The sequence below is a fragment of the Nothobranchius furzeri genome, chromosome 5 (genome assembly GCF_043380555.1).
Source record: "Nothobranchius furzeri strain GRZ-AD chromosome 5, NfurGRZ-RIMD1, whole genome shotgun sequence".
NCBI lineage: Eukaryota > Metazoa > Chordata > Actinopteri > Cyprinodontiformes > Nothobranchiidae > Nothobranchius > Nothobranchius furzeri.
The window spans coordinates 8,687,279-8,704,275 of NC_091745.1; the positions used below are offsets into that span (position 1 = coordinate 8,687,279).

Consider the following 16,997-nt stretch of genomic DNA (forward strand, 5'->3'; position numbering starts at 1 on the left):
TTGGTTCAGCAACCACCACCATTAGACAAACTCACTCTGCCCTTTTTGTCCAGAGCAGCAAAATAAAACATGTCATGAGACATTCACTGCACCACCCATCCTTCACCAGGCTCAGGACCATGCAGACCTTACCTGAGTCGTTCCACGATGGTGGAATGTCTGACCTGCTGATTGCAGGTTCGGCCTCTCCAGAGGACATCTCCTGCAGCTCCTCCCTTTTTGCTCTGCTGCACACTCTGTTCATTTGACCTATGCTTGAACTCTTATTTCCACAGTCCCCCCTGGTTGGAGTTCTTCCACCTCACGGTTTATTGTTAGCTTCATCTGCCACAAACACATGGGTAGCTGAAGCTCTTCATGTGATAATAGCCGAGAGTGGTTTGTTTTCTGAGTCAGAGGACTCTAAAGTGCTTTACATTTACACTTCATTCATCCGGTCACACGGTGGTGGCAACACCATCAGCATCTCACTGATGGGGGCGAGGCTGCTGTACACAGATGCCACTGCCGCTGACACCACACTCCGCTTCTACAACTTTGTCCTCTTTCTCCACCAGCCATCCTACACACACCACCACGTTGTCTGGCTACGCTCACCTACCACTCTACCTCCGCTATAAGTCCACCACAAAAAGTCCTTCTGCATTCCTGTCCTGGATCCCAAACGTTACTTTTCCGTCACCTCTGTTTCCTGCTCCAACGTGTCCATTGGAAATCTGTCCCATCAGGGGAAACTCTGCATCCCGTCATCTTATCCACTCCAGAATTCTTCTCCATCATCACACTCACACCCCACTTGCATCATTAATGGCTTACATTCAATATCAATATCAAATATTTAATCATTTTTCCTACGCTAAAATAAACTGTTGAAATGTGCTGCTATAACTATTCAAGATGACCTAATCTATGCATTTCCGGCTCATGCAATTGAATTCTGCTCAGGTTAGGAGTTTCTAATGTTATGCTGTCCCGTAAATTAAGAAGATTTTGATCCACAGGGAAACTGCACCAGTCATTAGGCGTAACAAAAACAATAAACTGAAAGGATTTAACTTGAACTCTTGCACATTGCACGACGAAGCTCGATAAAACAGTCTGGAAACCTTCTGTGGTGAACAAGCCATTTATTTTTTCACACAATGACCACGTGTGACCTGCTCAAGCATTCAGCTTTCCACATAAATTTAACACATGACTAGGTATATTCCACCAACCCCTCTTCGGTTTCTCACCTATGGCCTCAACCCAAACACCTTAGAGAAACGAAACGTACTTGTACTGATCAGCCAATTAAAATCCGCCTCGTTTTTCACACTAATAGGCATCCCACCAACAGATTAGATCTGACAAGAGCAGGCGCCAGCACTCGCAGACTATAGGGTGAGTTTCTGACGAACGGATGCTTTCGAAATGTACAGAATGATTTTAGTAGTTTAGAAACTCTTCTTACATCCTCCGGGGACCCTGTGTCCTCTTAAGAGATGATTTGGCGTCTTCTACTATAATAATTTACTTTCTTCCGCTTTGACCTGTTTTAGTTATTTAGGAAATGTTTAATTTCATTTGAAATTAGTCAAAAATTTATTTTTGTTTAAGAAATGTTCTAATTATTTTTCTTTAATTTTGACAGTGCCCATTTATTGTATTTATCAGGTCTCACTAATATTCAGGCATATCATTTCTGTCACTGTTTAGCTCATTTAACATAAGTTAGGGGCATAATTTTGAAAAGGCAATGGTTTTACCAATGGTGTTAACATTTTTTGCCATTTTCTTCTAAATTGAAAATAACTTTTTCGATATTTTATTCTTTTGTCAACAGAAAATACATTTTTTTTCAGTCTGCATCATATCCAACATGTTCTTGTTGACCTTTTCCACCTGTGCCAGCCTTTTGCTGGTCTTTCCACCGTGCACACATCAGTTGTGCAGATATGAGACATCCACACAGTGCGAGGAGGCTGAATTTGCTCCAGGTTCCAACTTGGCTGGTGAAGGTTTTGATATCACCAAAATGGAGCGTAAAGGAGCCTTTGTGCTTGACATGAATAAGTGGAAACGCAAGGATAAATCTTGCATGTTGTGCATCAACCCTTATCTGGACAACAAAAAGCAGAAGCTGCCCCTGTCCGTGGTGGACTGGAGGGCCAAACAATCCTGCAGCGCTAAGGTCTCCTCCAAACTTTACAAGTCCAGTGAGGCTCTGGTCAGATCCAGCTCCTCCTCTGTGGAAAACAACTGGAAATTAGGCTTAAATTTTCAGACTTTAAAAACAGGCGCCTCGCTGATGTTAGCTGGAACAAACTCTAAACTGGCTGACTACTCCATGGAGAAAACTAAGAGTGACAAGTTCAGCTTTGCAAGTGTCAGCATGTCCTGTGAGTATTACAGGTAAGGGCTCGGGAACTCCAGTGGAACATTTCGTTCTACACATTCCTTTGTCTGCATCAAATAAAGAGAATGCCGCTGAAAACAAATGTAACTTTTTTCAGTTCCGTCTGCTTTCTGTTCTTCTGTTTGTTACAATCAGCTACCGAGTGTCCGGATCTCCCAAACTGCACCAAGAATTCGGTAAAGCTGCAAAGCGACTTCCTAAAGTTTACAGCTCAGAAACCAAACAACACTTTTACAAACTGATTGATACATTTGGCACCCATTACATCACCAAGGTGACCCAGAAGGATAACACGACCACATTTAAAAGCACTTTTATTACCAGCAATTAAGATAGTGCAAATTGTTCAAAACATGTTCCTAAAACTCTATTTTAGGTGAAACTTGGAGGAGATGTTCACTCTGTCACCAGCATCCGGCAGTGTCAGGCCAGCCTGCAGGGGCTCAGCGCCGAGGAGGTGCAGATGTGCCTCGCTGTCGAGGCATCTGCGAGCTTCAGAGCCACGATAACAACCGAATCTAAACACTGCAAAAAGGACATACAGAAATCAGACAGTAAGGCAGCATTCTCCAACCTCTTCAATGACAGGTGCGGAACAGTTTTTCTCACACATTCTGTTGTTCTTCTCATGTACCAGGACATTTAAAGGTCAACTTCACCATAAAAGCAGTTTTTAACTATCTCTGATTACAATCGGTCACTCTGAGTTTTTCATTCAGGCTAAACATGAAAGTGGTCTCCTACACCTATCTCCTGCTTTAGATTCTGACAGAAAATAGACGGTGAAATCCTGACAGGTCCACATCACTCTGTCCTTTTACATTCACGGACTCGCCCATCTTGACTCGCAACGGGGAAGCTGTTGTTGGTTTAGCTCCAGGAAACAGCAGAGAACATCTTGACTAGTAGAAACTAACTGTCAGCATTAGCAACTCCACCGCACAGCAGAACTCCTCCAGACTTTTGTTATTTCTGGAGATCAAACATCAGTGTTGCAGAGTAAATAGAGTTGTGTTGATGTTTACTATTCCAAGGAGAGATTTCCAAATATAAGTAAAGCAAAAACTCCAAATCCTGCCGTGTTCAGCTCAACTCTGATCTGGCCCACTTCTACTTCCTGAAACAGGTGCAGCAGAGCCCCCCCCCCCCGAGAACATCTTGCATTAATTTCTAGTGGAGTCCACTGCAAATGTATTAAAATTTTGAGTAAAGTTGATCTTTTATCCAACTTTTTTCAGCACATAAGTCTTTATTATAACAGAACTACAATCATGTTACTGAAACACCTATTTTATGAACAGATTCACAGAAATAAAGGGGGGCCACACCACAGAGCCAGACCTCCTCTTCTCTGCTGATAAAAGTCCATCAGCCTACAAGGAATGGCTCAGCACCATACCACAGAACCCTGATATAGTCTCATACTCCCTGGACTCTCTGCATGAACTACTGCCCGCTGACACAAAAACACGGCAGAATCTGCGCTCAGCCGTCACTCATTACATCCTGGAGAAAGGCCTGTGGAAGAACTGCAGTGAGTCTTGTCAGACTGGAGTTAAGAGCGACTCGAGGGACTCCTGCGTCTGTCAGTGCCACAACAATCCTGCTGTGAACTCAGACTGCTGCCCGACTCGTAAGGGCATGGCTCGGGTCATCGTCAAAGTGTAGCGAGCCGCTGGTCTGTGGGGTGACTGGTTCACATCCACAGATGGCTTCGTGAAGGTGTTTTTCAACAAGATTGAACACCGCACCCATGTCATTACCAACAACAACAACCCACACTGGGACATGGTGATCGACCTGGGTGACCAGGATCTGTCCTCAGTAAATAAAGTCAAATTTGAAGTTTGGGATCAAGACAGCGGCTGGGATGACGACCTGCTCGGAGCGTGTGAGAAGGTTTTAACTGCAGGAGTCAAACAGGATCTCTGTTATCTCAATCGTGGTCAGCTGTTCTACAAATTGGAGGTGACGTGCGCTCCGAGTCTGAGTGGTGACTCGTGCATGGACTATAAGCCATCGCCAATGAATCAAAGTCTGAGGAAGCTGTACGTGTCCCGTCACGCCCGTCCTATTCCAAAGGCCATGCTGCTGGAGATGGGTGTGTTTGTGAACGAGTCTTGGCAGAACCAGAGTCTTCCTGTTAAAACACAAAACAAGATACAAAAATAGTTTGTTAAATTAGAAGATCTGCAGCAAACAAAAGTACCAGACCTACCCGTCAGAAAGTCATTATTCTGATGTCATTTGAAGTGCTTGAAAACTGAAGCAAAATAGAAAAATTAAGTATGGATTACTGCTGATTTGATCAAACTGTCACACATGGAAGGATTGTGGCTAGTAAAGGTCCTGCAGCTTGTTGTAGCTTTTACTTTTATGTGTTTTATTTGGGAAACACTGTTTTAGATTTTTTTTTTAACCTGAAATATAAAGCAGTGTTTTTGATATCTATTCACTTGGCTGTTTTCATGGTTGAAGTGCTTTGTGAAGACAGGCGTCTGCAATAATCCGTCTTTATTTTCAACAATGTGTTTTTTATTTTGTCAGTTTTTGTGTGTTGATCTCTTTGACGCTGTTCCTCAAAATGAATAAATGAAGCTTTGCATCTTGATGCTGTTTCTTAAATGTGTCTTTGCGGTAGACAATAACAAGAAAAGGCTTTATTTAATGAGCTCATATCTTACTCAGAGACAATTCAATGTATTTGCGATGACAAATAAATTATTTTATTTTACCTTTTTTAAAATCATTCAGGGCAAAAAAAGGATAAAGTGCAGCAATAGCCTGTATTTGATATCTCAATCAATCAATCAATCAATCAATCAATCAATCAAATATACTTTATTAATCCCAGAGGGAAATTAGAGTTTCAGTACACAGAATTCAGAGATCAGACATACATACATGGGCAAGACACATGACAAGAATTGGTGACTGTGGTCATTCGCAACCCCGAGTCGCGCTACCTTAATAGACATAAGAGGGTTTACATGAGGGTTGGTTCAGGTGGAGAAAAAAAAGGCACTTCAGAGTTACCCTCCACCAGGAGGGAAGCTTTGCTCTGCAAAAAAAAAAAACACCTCTGACAGATATGCAACAGACTTCAGACAACACAACATAAGTGTCCACTAGGTGGGGTGGTGGGTTGGGACTATCCCAGCTTCAGTTCCTGCAGCCACGATAAGCAGCGCATGTCACCTCAGTGTGGATAGGGCGAGGAGCATTGAGGGTTGGAGGGTTGCAGTGACCCTGGAATGTTTCAGCGGCCTTCCCGCAGTCCCGCCCAGGCTGGGAAAGGAGACAGAGTTGAGTTGCCATAGCGACAGCACATTCCACATATCTTCTGAGGGAGGAGTTTTCGTTGGAGCCTTGCAGGCTCAAGGGCGCCAGATTCCGATTAGAAATTGTTTTGGGACCAGACAGAGATAACTTCCTCTCTGTCTTACAGTTTGTTGGTCCTCAACGTCTCAAAATCCCAATAATGGAGGTTAATCTATCCCAATCCGTGCTGATTCGTCCATTCTCTCCTTGATGGCATCCATCTTTTGTGCCAATGAATGAATCTTGGCCAAAGTTCCAAGCTTACGATTCATCTCGACAATTATTTGAGTCTGTCAATCCACAGCGCGGTGCAAACCATCTCTGAGCTCCGGGATCAGGCCAATATTCCTCGACAGCTTGTTAATTTTCCAGTAAGCCAGGAAGCCTCCAAGGCCAATGAGCAGGAAACCTGACACCAACACCACGAATATCCAGACATCTTCAGAGTCCTCCACAGACAGCTAAGATAGACAAATCAAGTTCCACTGTTTCCAGGAGTCCTTGATGTGTCCAACTGGGTCTGTCCCGGAGAGGTATCCGGGAGCCCCTTCTCCCATTCTCATCATTGAAAATAATTTTATCAATCGCGTTGAGAGACAAACTGACGAGATCTATTTTAGTGAATTTCAGTTTTCAGTTTCCAGAAAAATGCAGAAGCAGCCGTACACCCAGCACACACAGACAGACAAAGGGCCTTGAGGATAAGATATGGAGGAGAGGAGGAAAAAAGCGTCTGTACCCTACAAGAGCCAGAAGAAAAAAAGTGCCTTCTAGAGTCCTGGAACCCCCCAAGGTACTTTACAACACTATCAGTCATTCACCCATTCACACAAACTTTCACACCCTGGTGGGGATGAGCTACGATGTAGCCACAGCTGCCCTGGGGGGGGGCGCACTGACAGAGGCGAGGTTGTTGAGCACTGGCGCCACCGGTCCCTCTGACTACCACCAGCAGGCAAGGGGGGTTAAGTGTATTTTTCAGAAGCCGGCAGCTACTTTGGGGCAAATTTCAAGTTTAAAGGTAAGTCTGCTAATTTAAAATGTTTCATTTTTAGATCCAAAGAAGTTTTCTATGGTTGGTTAGTTGCTTAGTAGTTGCAGCTTTGGTGGCTAGCGGGTAGTAACTCGCTTACATATTTAACAAATATGTACACAATTTAAAAAGTAAAAGGCTCATTATATATTTATATTGAAACTTATACGTATAAAATATAACGTTGTCTCCCGTGTCATGTGATGTTATGTGACCGCCATGGAAGCTGCAGTCACGTGATGCAAGTCTGTTCCTTTTAACCGTTTTCTTTGACCATGGCAGGACAGTGTCCTCGTAAGAAAGGAGCCTGGCCTTGCAAGACATTGCCTTGCAAGGCCAGGCTCCTTGACATTGAGAAACACCCATAGTCCCTCCAGCATGTCCTGGGTCTTCCTTTAGGCCTCCTGCCAGTTGGACGTGCCTGGAAAACCTCACCAGAGAAGCATCCAGGAGGCATCCTAGCTACATGCCTGAGCCACCTCAACTGGCTTCTCTTGATGTGGAGGAGCAGCAGGTCTACTCCGAGCCCCTCCTGGATGACTGACCTTCTCACCCTATCGCTCAGAGAGAGTCCAGACAACCTGAAAACTCATTTCGGACGCTTGTATCTGCAATCTCGTTCTTTCGATCACTACCCAAAGCTTGTGACCATAAGTGAGGGTAGGAACGTAGATCGACTGGTAAATCGAGAGCTTTGCCGTCCGGCTCAGCTCTCTCTTCACCACGACCAACCGGAACAACGCCTACATCACTGCAGATGCAGACGCAGCACCAATCCACCGATCCATCAATCTCGTGCTCCATCTTTCCCTCACTAGTGAACAAGTCCCCGAGATACTTAAACTCCTCCACTTGCGGCAGGACCTCGTCCCTTACCTGGAGACAACATTCTACCCTTTTCCGACTCAAGACCATGGTCTTGGATTTAGAGGAGTTGATTCTCATCCCAGCTGCTTCACACTCGGCTGCGAACCGCTCCTGCAAAAGCTGTAGATCACTGTCCGATGAAGCCAACAGGACCACATTACCTACAAAAAGCAGAGACCTGATCCTTAGATCACCAAAACAGATCCCCTCAACACCTTGGCTGCACCTACAAATCTCTCCTTAAATGTTATGAACAGAATTGGTGACAAAGGGCAGCCACGCAAGAGTCCAACTCTCACTGGAAACGAGCTCGACTTACTGCCGGTAATACAGCAGTCAGAGCTTGGTCCCAAGCTTGGTCCTAAGCTCTGACACCGGTCATATAGGGACCTAAAATCCTGTACCCCTAATAGGACCCCCTGAGGGACACAGTTGAACGCCTTCTCCAAATCCACAAACCACATGTATATTGGTTTGGCAAACATGACCCTCCTTAAAGTATAGAGCTGGTCCAGTGTTCCACGGCCAGGGTGAAAAACACATCGCTCCTCCTAAAGCCGAGGTTTGACCATCCGATATGACCTTCCTCTCCATTTGGACTGCTGGTATTCATCAGCTGCCTCTGGAGTCCAACGGCATCCCTAACTGCCGGTGTCCACCTGCGGGTTCGATGGTTGCCGCCATGTGATGAGGTGAGTCTGACCATATCTACCTGGACTCACCTCAACACATGGCTCTGGCTCTTAACCTCACACACCAACACAGGCTCTTTCCCTACTATTGAGGTGAGATTCTAGGTGCCAAGAACCAGCTTCTATAGCTGAGGATCAGACCACCAAGGTCCCAGCCTTTGGTTTCCACCCAACTCACGTTGCACCTGACCCTTTTGGTCCCTCCCATGAGTGGTGAGCCTATGGGAAGGGGGAACCATGTATCCGGCCGGGCTCCATGGATGAAAGCACTCACCACGAAGCACTCGCCAATGTGTTCCACTTCCAGGCCTGGCTTCAGAGGGGGGCCCCGGTGACCCGCGTCCGTGTGAGGGAACACTGTGTTGACATGTTCAAATTCATAAGGTGTCTGTGAGCTTCACTTTGTCTGATCCCTCAGCTAGGACCTGTTTGCTATGGGTAACCCTACCAGAGGCATAAAGCCTCAGACAACTTAGCTCCTGGGATTATTGGGAGACTGAAACCCCTCCACCATGATAATGTGGCAGCCCAGAGAGGGGCTGTCGATTATAATTTTGTATTCAAGCATCTTAAGGTTTTATGTCAGCTAGGGTTTGTATTCTCAGTTAAGGCCTAGTCCTGCTTCAGTAAAAGACTCAAATACACTCTGTGGTGGACCTGCGGGCCACAGCACAATTCTGATCAAGTGTGATTCACTTTTCACAGAGAAATGAGGACTCTGATCTCTGGTTTCTTTCTGACTGAGAAGTTGACTCAGTTTTCCTGTGGTCTTTCTGCTAAACACTGGCTGCTCGAGCTGAAACCGTCTAACCACCTCTTTGTTTTTCCTGTGTTCTCTCAAAGATCACTATCGCCTTACCATAACCCCCGAGTATTTATACTCAAGATCAGTCAGTTTCACAACAGCGAGGTGTATTCAGAAGAGATCGGTGAGTCTTCCCCTGTGTCTTCATAGACAAATTCTTTTCATGTTATTCTTGATTTAATCCAACTATTGACTCAGATGAGTAATAGTAGTAACTCAGTCAAAAGAGCATTTTAGTGTTTTGTGTGTTGGTTTCATTTTAAAGCTCAACTTCATATTAGACAGATGATCAACCAAAAATACGTAATGCTGTAATTTTTGTACTCAAATACTTTGAATTTGGTTTCTTTTTCAAATGAATTAATGCAGGATGCAACTATCGGCCATTTCCTGCAAAGAGACAGCTGTAAAATGCAACAAAGTGGGAGAAGCGGATGGAAAATTAGTGTGTCTTTACATTTTGACCAGCAAAACCCATATCAAACAAAAATAAATGACTAATAAACATTATGTGAGTGCAGTGGGAGAGGTGGTTACTATAATGTGAGGGGATTCTTTGGTGTCTGATTCATTTAAAATGAAGCAACCTTGGCCAGATTTGGGTAAAGAGTCTTAAAAAAAGAGGTTTTAAAGAAAACGAAGGCTTCCAGGGTGGAAGACTGTTGTGTCCACATACTGTTGCATGTGTTCTGTAGATGCATTTACTAGAAGCGCTAGAGGGCGCTAGTGAGTACGTTGTGGTTGTTGTGGTAAAAAAAGAGAAGTGAAGAAGAGAATAAAGCGGGAGTTATCTCCGGTCCTCGGTTCCTACTTACGTGTGTGTGTAATGCTTGCTGGATTAACGCCACAACAAAGACATGCCACAGCCTGATGAAGATTCGTAAAAGTCATTAATAATTGGCTCTAAAGACTGCATGGTGGCAGTATTGTGCTTAACTCTTCCTATTTGATATTAAAGGGTTTATTTGCAAAAACAGATAACTTTGATTTTGTGAATTTTCAAAAAATGCATTTTTTTATTACCGTAATTTCCGGACTATAGAGCGCACCTTAGTATACGCCGCACCAAAAAAAAAAAAGGTTTTCTACACACACACGCCGCACTCGAATACAAGCCGTGGCGCAGCAGCCACATGCAGGTCTCCGGGGCACAGCGCATGTCCGGCCATGACATAAGATAATTAGACAGAAATACGCTACACGGAGGTTTTACGTTGTTGTTTTAATTCAACAAAACAAATTTTAAACACGGGTGAACGTGCCTGCAAGTTTAGAAAAGAAAACAGCACTGATAGCATTCATATTTCTGGATGGTTACAAAATAAAAATAGAACTGACACGTTATTACCGGTAATTTGCATGTTTAGAAGAAAAGAACAGTGCTGACACAGCATTAATAAGCCCTGGATGATTAGAAAATAAATACTGCACACAAAACATGCCTGGTTAGTAAATAAAACACACTTGCCTACCAGAAAAAGTCATTCGCTCTCATCTTCCTCTTGCACACCAAAGCCATTAAAGTGCTCTTCTTCAGTAGCGGAGTTGAACAGCCTCAGAAGAGCTTCGTCACATACCTTTTCTGTGGCGATGTCAGTGTCGCTGTCCGTGTTGCCGTCATCATCCCCGGGTGAAGCTGGCTTGAATGAGTTCTTCCCGCTGCCGTCTCCAGCGCCGAACCATGGATTCATTCATGCCAAGCTTACGTGCGGCAGCACCGTTTCCCTCCTTTACTGCCAGATCGATGGCCTTCAACTTAAATGCGGCAACATGTGAACTCATACGTGTAGTTACCATGATGAGGAGGTATGGATTTGAAAAAGATTCTTCGTCGTGCCGGCTGCTTGCATGTGCTAAATTAAAATGAGCACTTTCTTCCATTTCCACTTTTGACTTCCACCTGTTTCACTTTCTGCTAAAGCGCCCCCTGCAGGTGAAGGAAAATCTTCAGTAAAACCGCACCTCATTGTAAGCCGCATGGTTCAAAGCGTGGAAAAGTAGCGGCTTATAGTCCGGAAAATACGGTATTTACTTCATGTGAGAATAGTAAAAATAAGGTTAGGTGATTTAGATCAAAATTGGCTTTTATTTCTTTATCTACAAATTTATATGGCTTTTTCCCTCATGGCTTTAGCTTAAAACACTTAGCAGGGTCCTAGAGGGTGCTTGGTCGTTCACCCAACCAGTCAAGAGTTCATTGGTGTCCAACAGGGAGTCTTGTGGAGGATACCCCAGGAGTAACGGGTACCGGGCCACTTAATACAGACAGTTACCCTCTATGATTGGTGTCAGAGCGTGGTCTGGCAGTAAATTGGGCTTGTTTGACTCTGCCAATGTTGCCCTTTGTTCAAAACCTTTATGGACAGGATTTCCAGGTGCAAGGTGTAGAGGGGATCTGTCTTTGTGGCCTAAGGATCAGGTCTCTGCTTTCGGAGATGGTGTGGTCCTGTTGGCGTTATCAGACCGTGATCTCCAACTATCGCTGGAGCGGTACGCAGCTGAGACCATGGTCTTAAATGAGAAAAGGGTAGAATGCTTTCTCCAGGTCAGGAACGAGGTCCTGCCGCAAGTGGAGGAGTTTAAATATCTTGGGGTCTTGTTCGTGAGTGAGGAAACGATGGAGCAGATTGATAGGCAGATTGGTGCTGTGTTTACAGTAATGGGGCGTTGTACCGATCTGTCGTGGTGAAACAAAACCAGTCGATTTACCGGTCAATCTATGTTCCAACCCACAGCTATGGTCATGAGCTTTGGGTAGTGACCAAAAGAACGAGATCATGAACGAGACGAACCCGCGGACGTCTCCCTGGTGAGGTGATTTACATGCACGACTAAAATAAATAATACTAATAACAAATTTTGCTTCCAGGTTACAGGGATGAGAGACATTTTCAAAGACAAATGCAGAAAGTAATGGTACATCTTCTCATAAACAGATTCTGTCTGGTTGTATCCGTGTGGTGAGACCACAGAAGATAAATATAGATTAAATGAATTGAAAGTGATAAAAGATAACACTCAGACCACTACACTCTAACTCACAACTTCGTGTTCAAGGTCATGAGTTTGACTCAAATAAGTCCCCAGCAGATAATTAGTAATTAACTGTCTGCCCTGTATCAGGAGGAGGGTTGCAGGTTTGAGCCTCGTCTGTAGCAGTTATGTCCTTGGGCAAGAGGCTTTACCCTCGCCTCCTGGCGGCGGTCAGACGGACCGGTGGCGCCTGTCTACAGCAGCCTCACCTCTGTCAGTGCGCCCCAGGGCAGCTGTGGCTACACTGTAGCTTATCACCACCAGTGTGTGAATGTGTGTGTGTGTGTGCAGGTGGATGGTTGAGTTGTAAAGCGCCTTGGGGGGTTGTCATATTATAGAAAGCGCTTTAACAAATACAGGCATTTACTATTTACCATAATTGTACATATTAACTGATAAACAGGATCGATTGTGGAGAAGTGACACAGGAAAACTCACAAGTTCTTAAAGATTCCAAAAGTTAAGCCATGACATTTTTGAATGACAGTTCAGCTCAAGTTTACATCTGTTCATATCAGAATTATCAAAAAGCTCCAGCAGGTTACTCAGGACAAAACAAAAGGGTAGGCTAAAAAAGATCTGAAAGAAGACCACAACAGCACAGACCTTCTATTTTAGATGATTACCTTTGTCTTACATCATTACAGTAACCGTTCTACTATATTTTAATAGATCTCCTTTAAGTTTTGTTCACCCACAAATATTTCTTAATTTTCAGCCCAGATCCATCCAAGTCAACAGCAACATGTTCCTGTTGACTTTTTCCATCTGCGCCCGCCTTCTGCTGTTCTTCCCTGTGTGCACGTATCAGTCGTGCATGGCGGGCACACCCAGACAGTGTGTGGAGGCTGAATTTGCTCCAGGCTCAAATCTAGCCGGTGAAGGTTTTGATATCACCAAAATGGAGCGTAAAGGAGCCTTTGTTCTCAACATGAATGAGTGGAAACGCAAGGATAAATCCTGCATGTTGTGCATCAACCCTTATCTAGAGAACAAAATGCAGAAGCTGCCCCTGTCGGTGGTGGACTGGAGGGCCAAACAGTCCTGCAGCGCTAAAGTGTCCTCTGAACTTCACAAGTCCAGCGAGTCTCTGATCAGTTCCAGCTCCAGCTCCATTACAAACAACTGGAAGATAGATCTAAATGTTGAGGTAAATGAAAAAGGGGGAAAGGTAATGTTAGCCGGAACAAAATCCAAACTGTCTAAATACTCCATGGAGAAAACCAAGAACGACAAGTTCAGCTTTGCAAGTACCAGCATGTACTGCGAGTACTACAGGTAAGAGCATGAATTCTCACTCAAATCCTGTGTTTCACACAAGCTGTAGTAGATTCAAAGGTCATTTACAAGAAAGGTTCACACTTACGTTTTTTTTTTTTTGGGGGGGGGGGGGGGGGGTATTCTACCCACATGTTTAACTGTGCTGTTTATTAACTTTCTTCCTCATAGTGAAGGTGAATGATCAGACAGAAAAGAAATAGTAACAATAATAATAATAATAATAACAGCAAACTGAAATGCATTCAATTAGTTTTCCTCTTTTGGTTCTATGCTGAGTTTCTTTTAATCGAAACGTATCTGAGGAGCCAAACTACCGTAATTTCCGGACTATAGAGCGCGCCTCAGTATAAGCCGCACCGGGCTAAAAGCCGCAGATATCTACTGAATTGAAAACGTAGTTTAACTGAACGTAACTGAACTGATCAGTATCAAACAAAACAGAAAAGTTATTGATTAGTTTATTCATCGTCCTCCTGCGCACTGAAACCACTGAAGTCATCTTCTTCAGTGTCGGAGTTGAACAGCCTCAGAAGAGCTTCGTCACACACCTTTTCTGTGGCGATGTCGGTGTCGCTCTCCGTGTTGCTGTCATCATCCCGGGGTGAAGATGGGAAAACAAGCAGCGCCGTTTTACTGTGATAAAAAATCCTCCTGGGCGCTTTCCGTAGCGCTCCTTTAACCATTCCTTCGCTAGACTTTCCAGCATCCATCCTTTCCGGTTGACTAAAGCCGCACCTCATTATAAGCCACATGGTTCAAAGCGTGGGAAAAAGCAGCGGCTTATAGTCCGGAAAATACGGTAACTAAAATCATCCTTCTGATGAAAACACGGATCAGTTGCAGTTGTACTAATTGAACATGAAAAACCACATGCATCTGCTGATTATTATTATTGTTATTATTATTATTTTTATTTATTTATTTTTTCACAGAATGAGGTTTAGCTCTTTATTTACTGAAATACCCACAGACCCCCCCAGTGGAGATGAGGTGTGGCTGGTAAATAAAGACCTCTTTAATTCAGCACACATCTCTGCTCCAGTGATGTTCTCGCACCAATGCAGGTCACTCGTCTTCGCATGTGGAACCCAACGTCCACATCTCCCTAAAACAAGTCAGAGCCAGAGAGCTTGATCTGAGGGTCTTAATAGTTAAAGCAGATTATTTATTTATTTGTTTATGTTTATTTATATGGCAGACGCTTTTATCCAAAGCGACTTACAATTTATAACCTATAGGGCATGTTGTGATCTGTGGCGGAAACCGGAGTGCCCGGAGGAAACCCACGCATGCATGGGGAGAACACGCAACTCCACGCAGAAAGGCTGCAGCTGAGTTTTGAACCTGCAACCTTCGTGCTGCGAGGCAACAGTGCTAACCACTGTCCCACCATGCAGCCCAGATTAGCGTCATGTGTCTGACTGAAGCATCTGGCTGTTGAGCAGGGATGGTTTTCTGATGTCCTCTCATGTCTGCTTGGCCTAATAAATCAGAGAGGAGTGACTGTTTAAAACTCCAGAGAACCTGATTGTTTTTAAACGGTTGTTTCAACCTTCAGATTGTTGTTTTTGCACATTAAATATCAGATTTGTCTCGCTGAAAACAGCTACGGCGTCTCCAGCACTCCCAAATTACACAGAGAATTCAACAGAGCAGTGAAAAGTCTTCCCAAAGTCTACAGCCCGCAGTTCAAGCAGAGATTTTACAAACTGATTGAAGACTTTGGCACCCATTACATCACCAAGGTGAGACTGTTAAGAACGAGAACGTCGCAGAGGGAGATGTGTGAGCTGAATGTGCTGTTGTGTTCTCAGGTAAAGCTGGGAGGAAAGGTGGACTCTGTGACCAGCATCCGGCAGTGCGAAGTCAGCCTGAAGGGCCTCGGAGTGGAGGAGGTTGGGATGTGTCTGCAGGCGGAGGCGTCTGCAAGCGTCAAAGCTACTCTACAAATCGAGGCCGAGCACTGTCGCAAGGACACTGAAAACATGGAGAATAATAAATCTTTCTCCGACCTCTTCAACGACAGGTAAACAATAATGCATTCGTCTTTCCTCAGCTGTAGAATTAAGTCGCTTGGATTTTTGAAGAGATGTTTTCTCCAACAGGTTCACAGCAGTAAAGGGAGGCCAGACCACAGAACCAGACCTTCTTTTTTCTGCAAACAAGAATCCATCAGCCTACAAAGAATGGCTGAGCACGATACCCCGGAACCCTGACATTGTTTCCTACTCCCTGAACTCTCTTCATGAGCTGCTGCCCATCGCAACTCCTGACAGGAAAAATCTGCGCTCCGCCATCAGCCACTACATCCTGGAGAAAGGGCTGTGGAGGAACTGCAGTGAGCCCTGTCAGAACGGCATCAGGAGCGACTCGAAGGACTCCTGCGTCTGTCAGTGCCACAACAATCCCGCTGTGAACTCAGACTGCTGCCCGACCCGTAAGGGGATGGCTCGAGTCATCATCACTGTGATGCGGGCGGCTGGTCTGTGGGGTGACCACACTACTAAAACAGATGCCTATGTGAAGGTGATCCTCCCTGATAAGACTGTGCACCGCTCTGACGTTATACCCAACAACAACAACCCGCACTGGGGCATGGAAGTCAACCTGGGCCCCACGGATCTCTCCTCAACAAGCACAGTGCGGTTTGAGGTTTGGGATCAGGACAGCGGCTGGGACGACGATCTGCTGGGTGAATGTCTGAGAACGCTTTCTGCTGGGGTCAAGGGGGACGTGTGCGCTCTGCAGCATGGCCGACTTTTCTTTAAAACCGATGTGCAGTGTGCTCCGAATCTGGGAGGAAATACCTGTAGTGACTACAAATCCTCACCTATAAGTCTGAGTGGTCTTTATGCATCCCGTCATGTTCAGCCCATCCCAAAGGCCGTGCTGTTGAAGATGGGTGTGTTTGTGGATGAAACCCGCCCGCTCATGAACCAGAGTCTGGCCTTCAAACACCCCCTGGGAAACAACACTCTGTCTGGTTAAATGGGGCTTGCATGGCAATGTTTTTCATCTATATATATTTATTTGCTTTTAATTTAACTAAAAGTTAATCAATCTCAACTGAAATCTACTTTAGTTTCAGTTTTTATTTAAAATTATCTACTTTTTTATGCAAGTTACTCAATATTCAAATTCATTTCAAATTCAAAGATACTTTATTAATCCCAGAGGGAAATTAGTGAATAAGTGAATGTTTCAATATATCGAGTAATTAATGTGTTATCTATTTAAAAAACTGTAATAAATGGTATTTAAAATTATTTCTACAATTAGCATGTGAATGTATGCGTGCATGGGTGAGGGAGTGGTTCGTTGTAAAGCGCTTTGGGGGGTTGCAGAACCCTGGAAGTCACTAAGTAAAACCAGGCCATTTACCATTTACAAGATAAAAATACAAGAATCACCTTTCTGTATGAGTTAAGGTTTTGTGTATGCTGTGCTGTGGTTCAGTTACAAACTATTTCTCAAAATTTTTGTTTTATCTTACAAAATAAAAGCCAGTTCTCTAACCTGCTTGCGTCATGTGATCTCATGACTTTGAGATGTTTATTTTAAACCCAC

The 16,997-nt window shown here is 44.3% G+C and overlaps 2 protein-coding genes across 2 annotated transcripts; both read left to right on the forward strand.

Moving 5' to 3' along the window:
• The first annotated feature begins 1,799 nt into the window (after positions 1-1,799).
• On the forward strand, positions 1,800-4,796 carry LOC107378503 (perforin-1). The gene is given in 4 exon segments (XM_054740217.2): positions 1,800-2,394; positions 2,534-2,672; positions 2,775-2,986; positions 3,700-4,796. Coding segments are annotated over 4 exon segments (1,755 nt in total). The 5' UTR covers positions 1,800-1,861; the 3' UTR covers positions 4,571-4,796.
• Positions 4,797-9,130: 4,334 nt separating this feature from the next.
• On the forward strand, positions 9,131-16,942 carry LOC107378504 (perforin-1). Its single transcript, XM_015948750.3, has 5 exons — positions 9,131-9,240; positions 12,868-13,427; positions 15,037-15,175; positions 15,245-15,456; positions 15,536-16,942. Exons 2-5 carry the CDS (start codon positions 12,895-12,897, stop codon positions 16,416-16,418), a joined length of 1,767 nt encoding a protein of 588 aa, XP_015804236.1. The 5' UTR covers positions 9,131-9,240; positions 12,868-12,894; the 3' UTR covers positions 16,419-16,942.
• Positions 16,943-16,997: the final 55 nt, after the last annotated feature.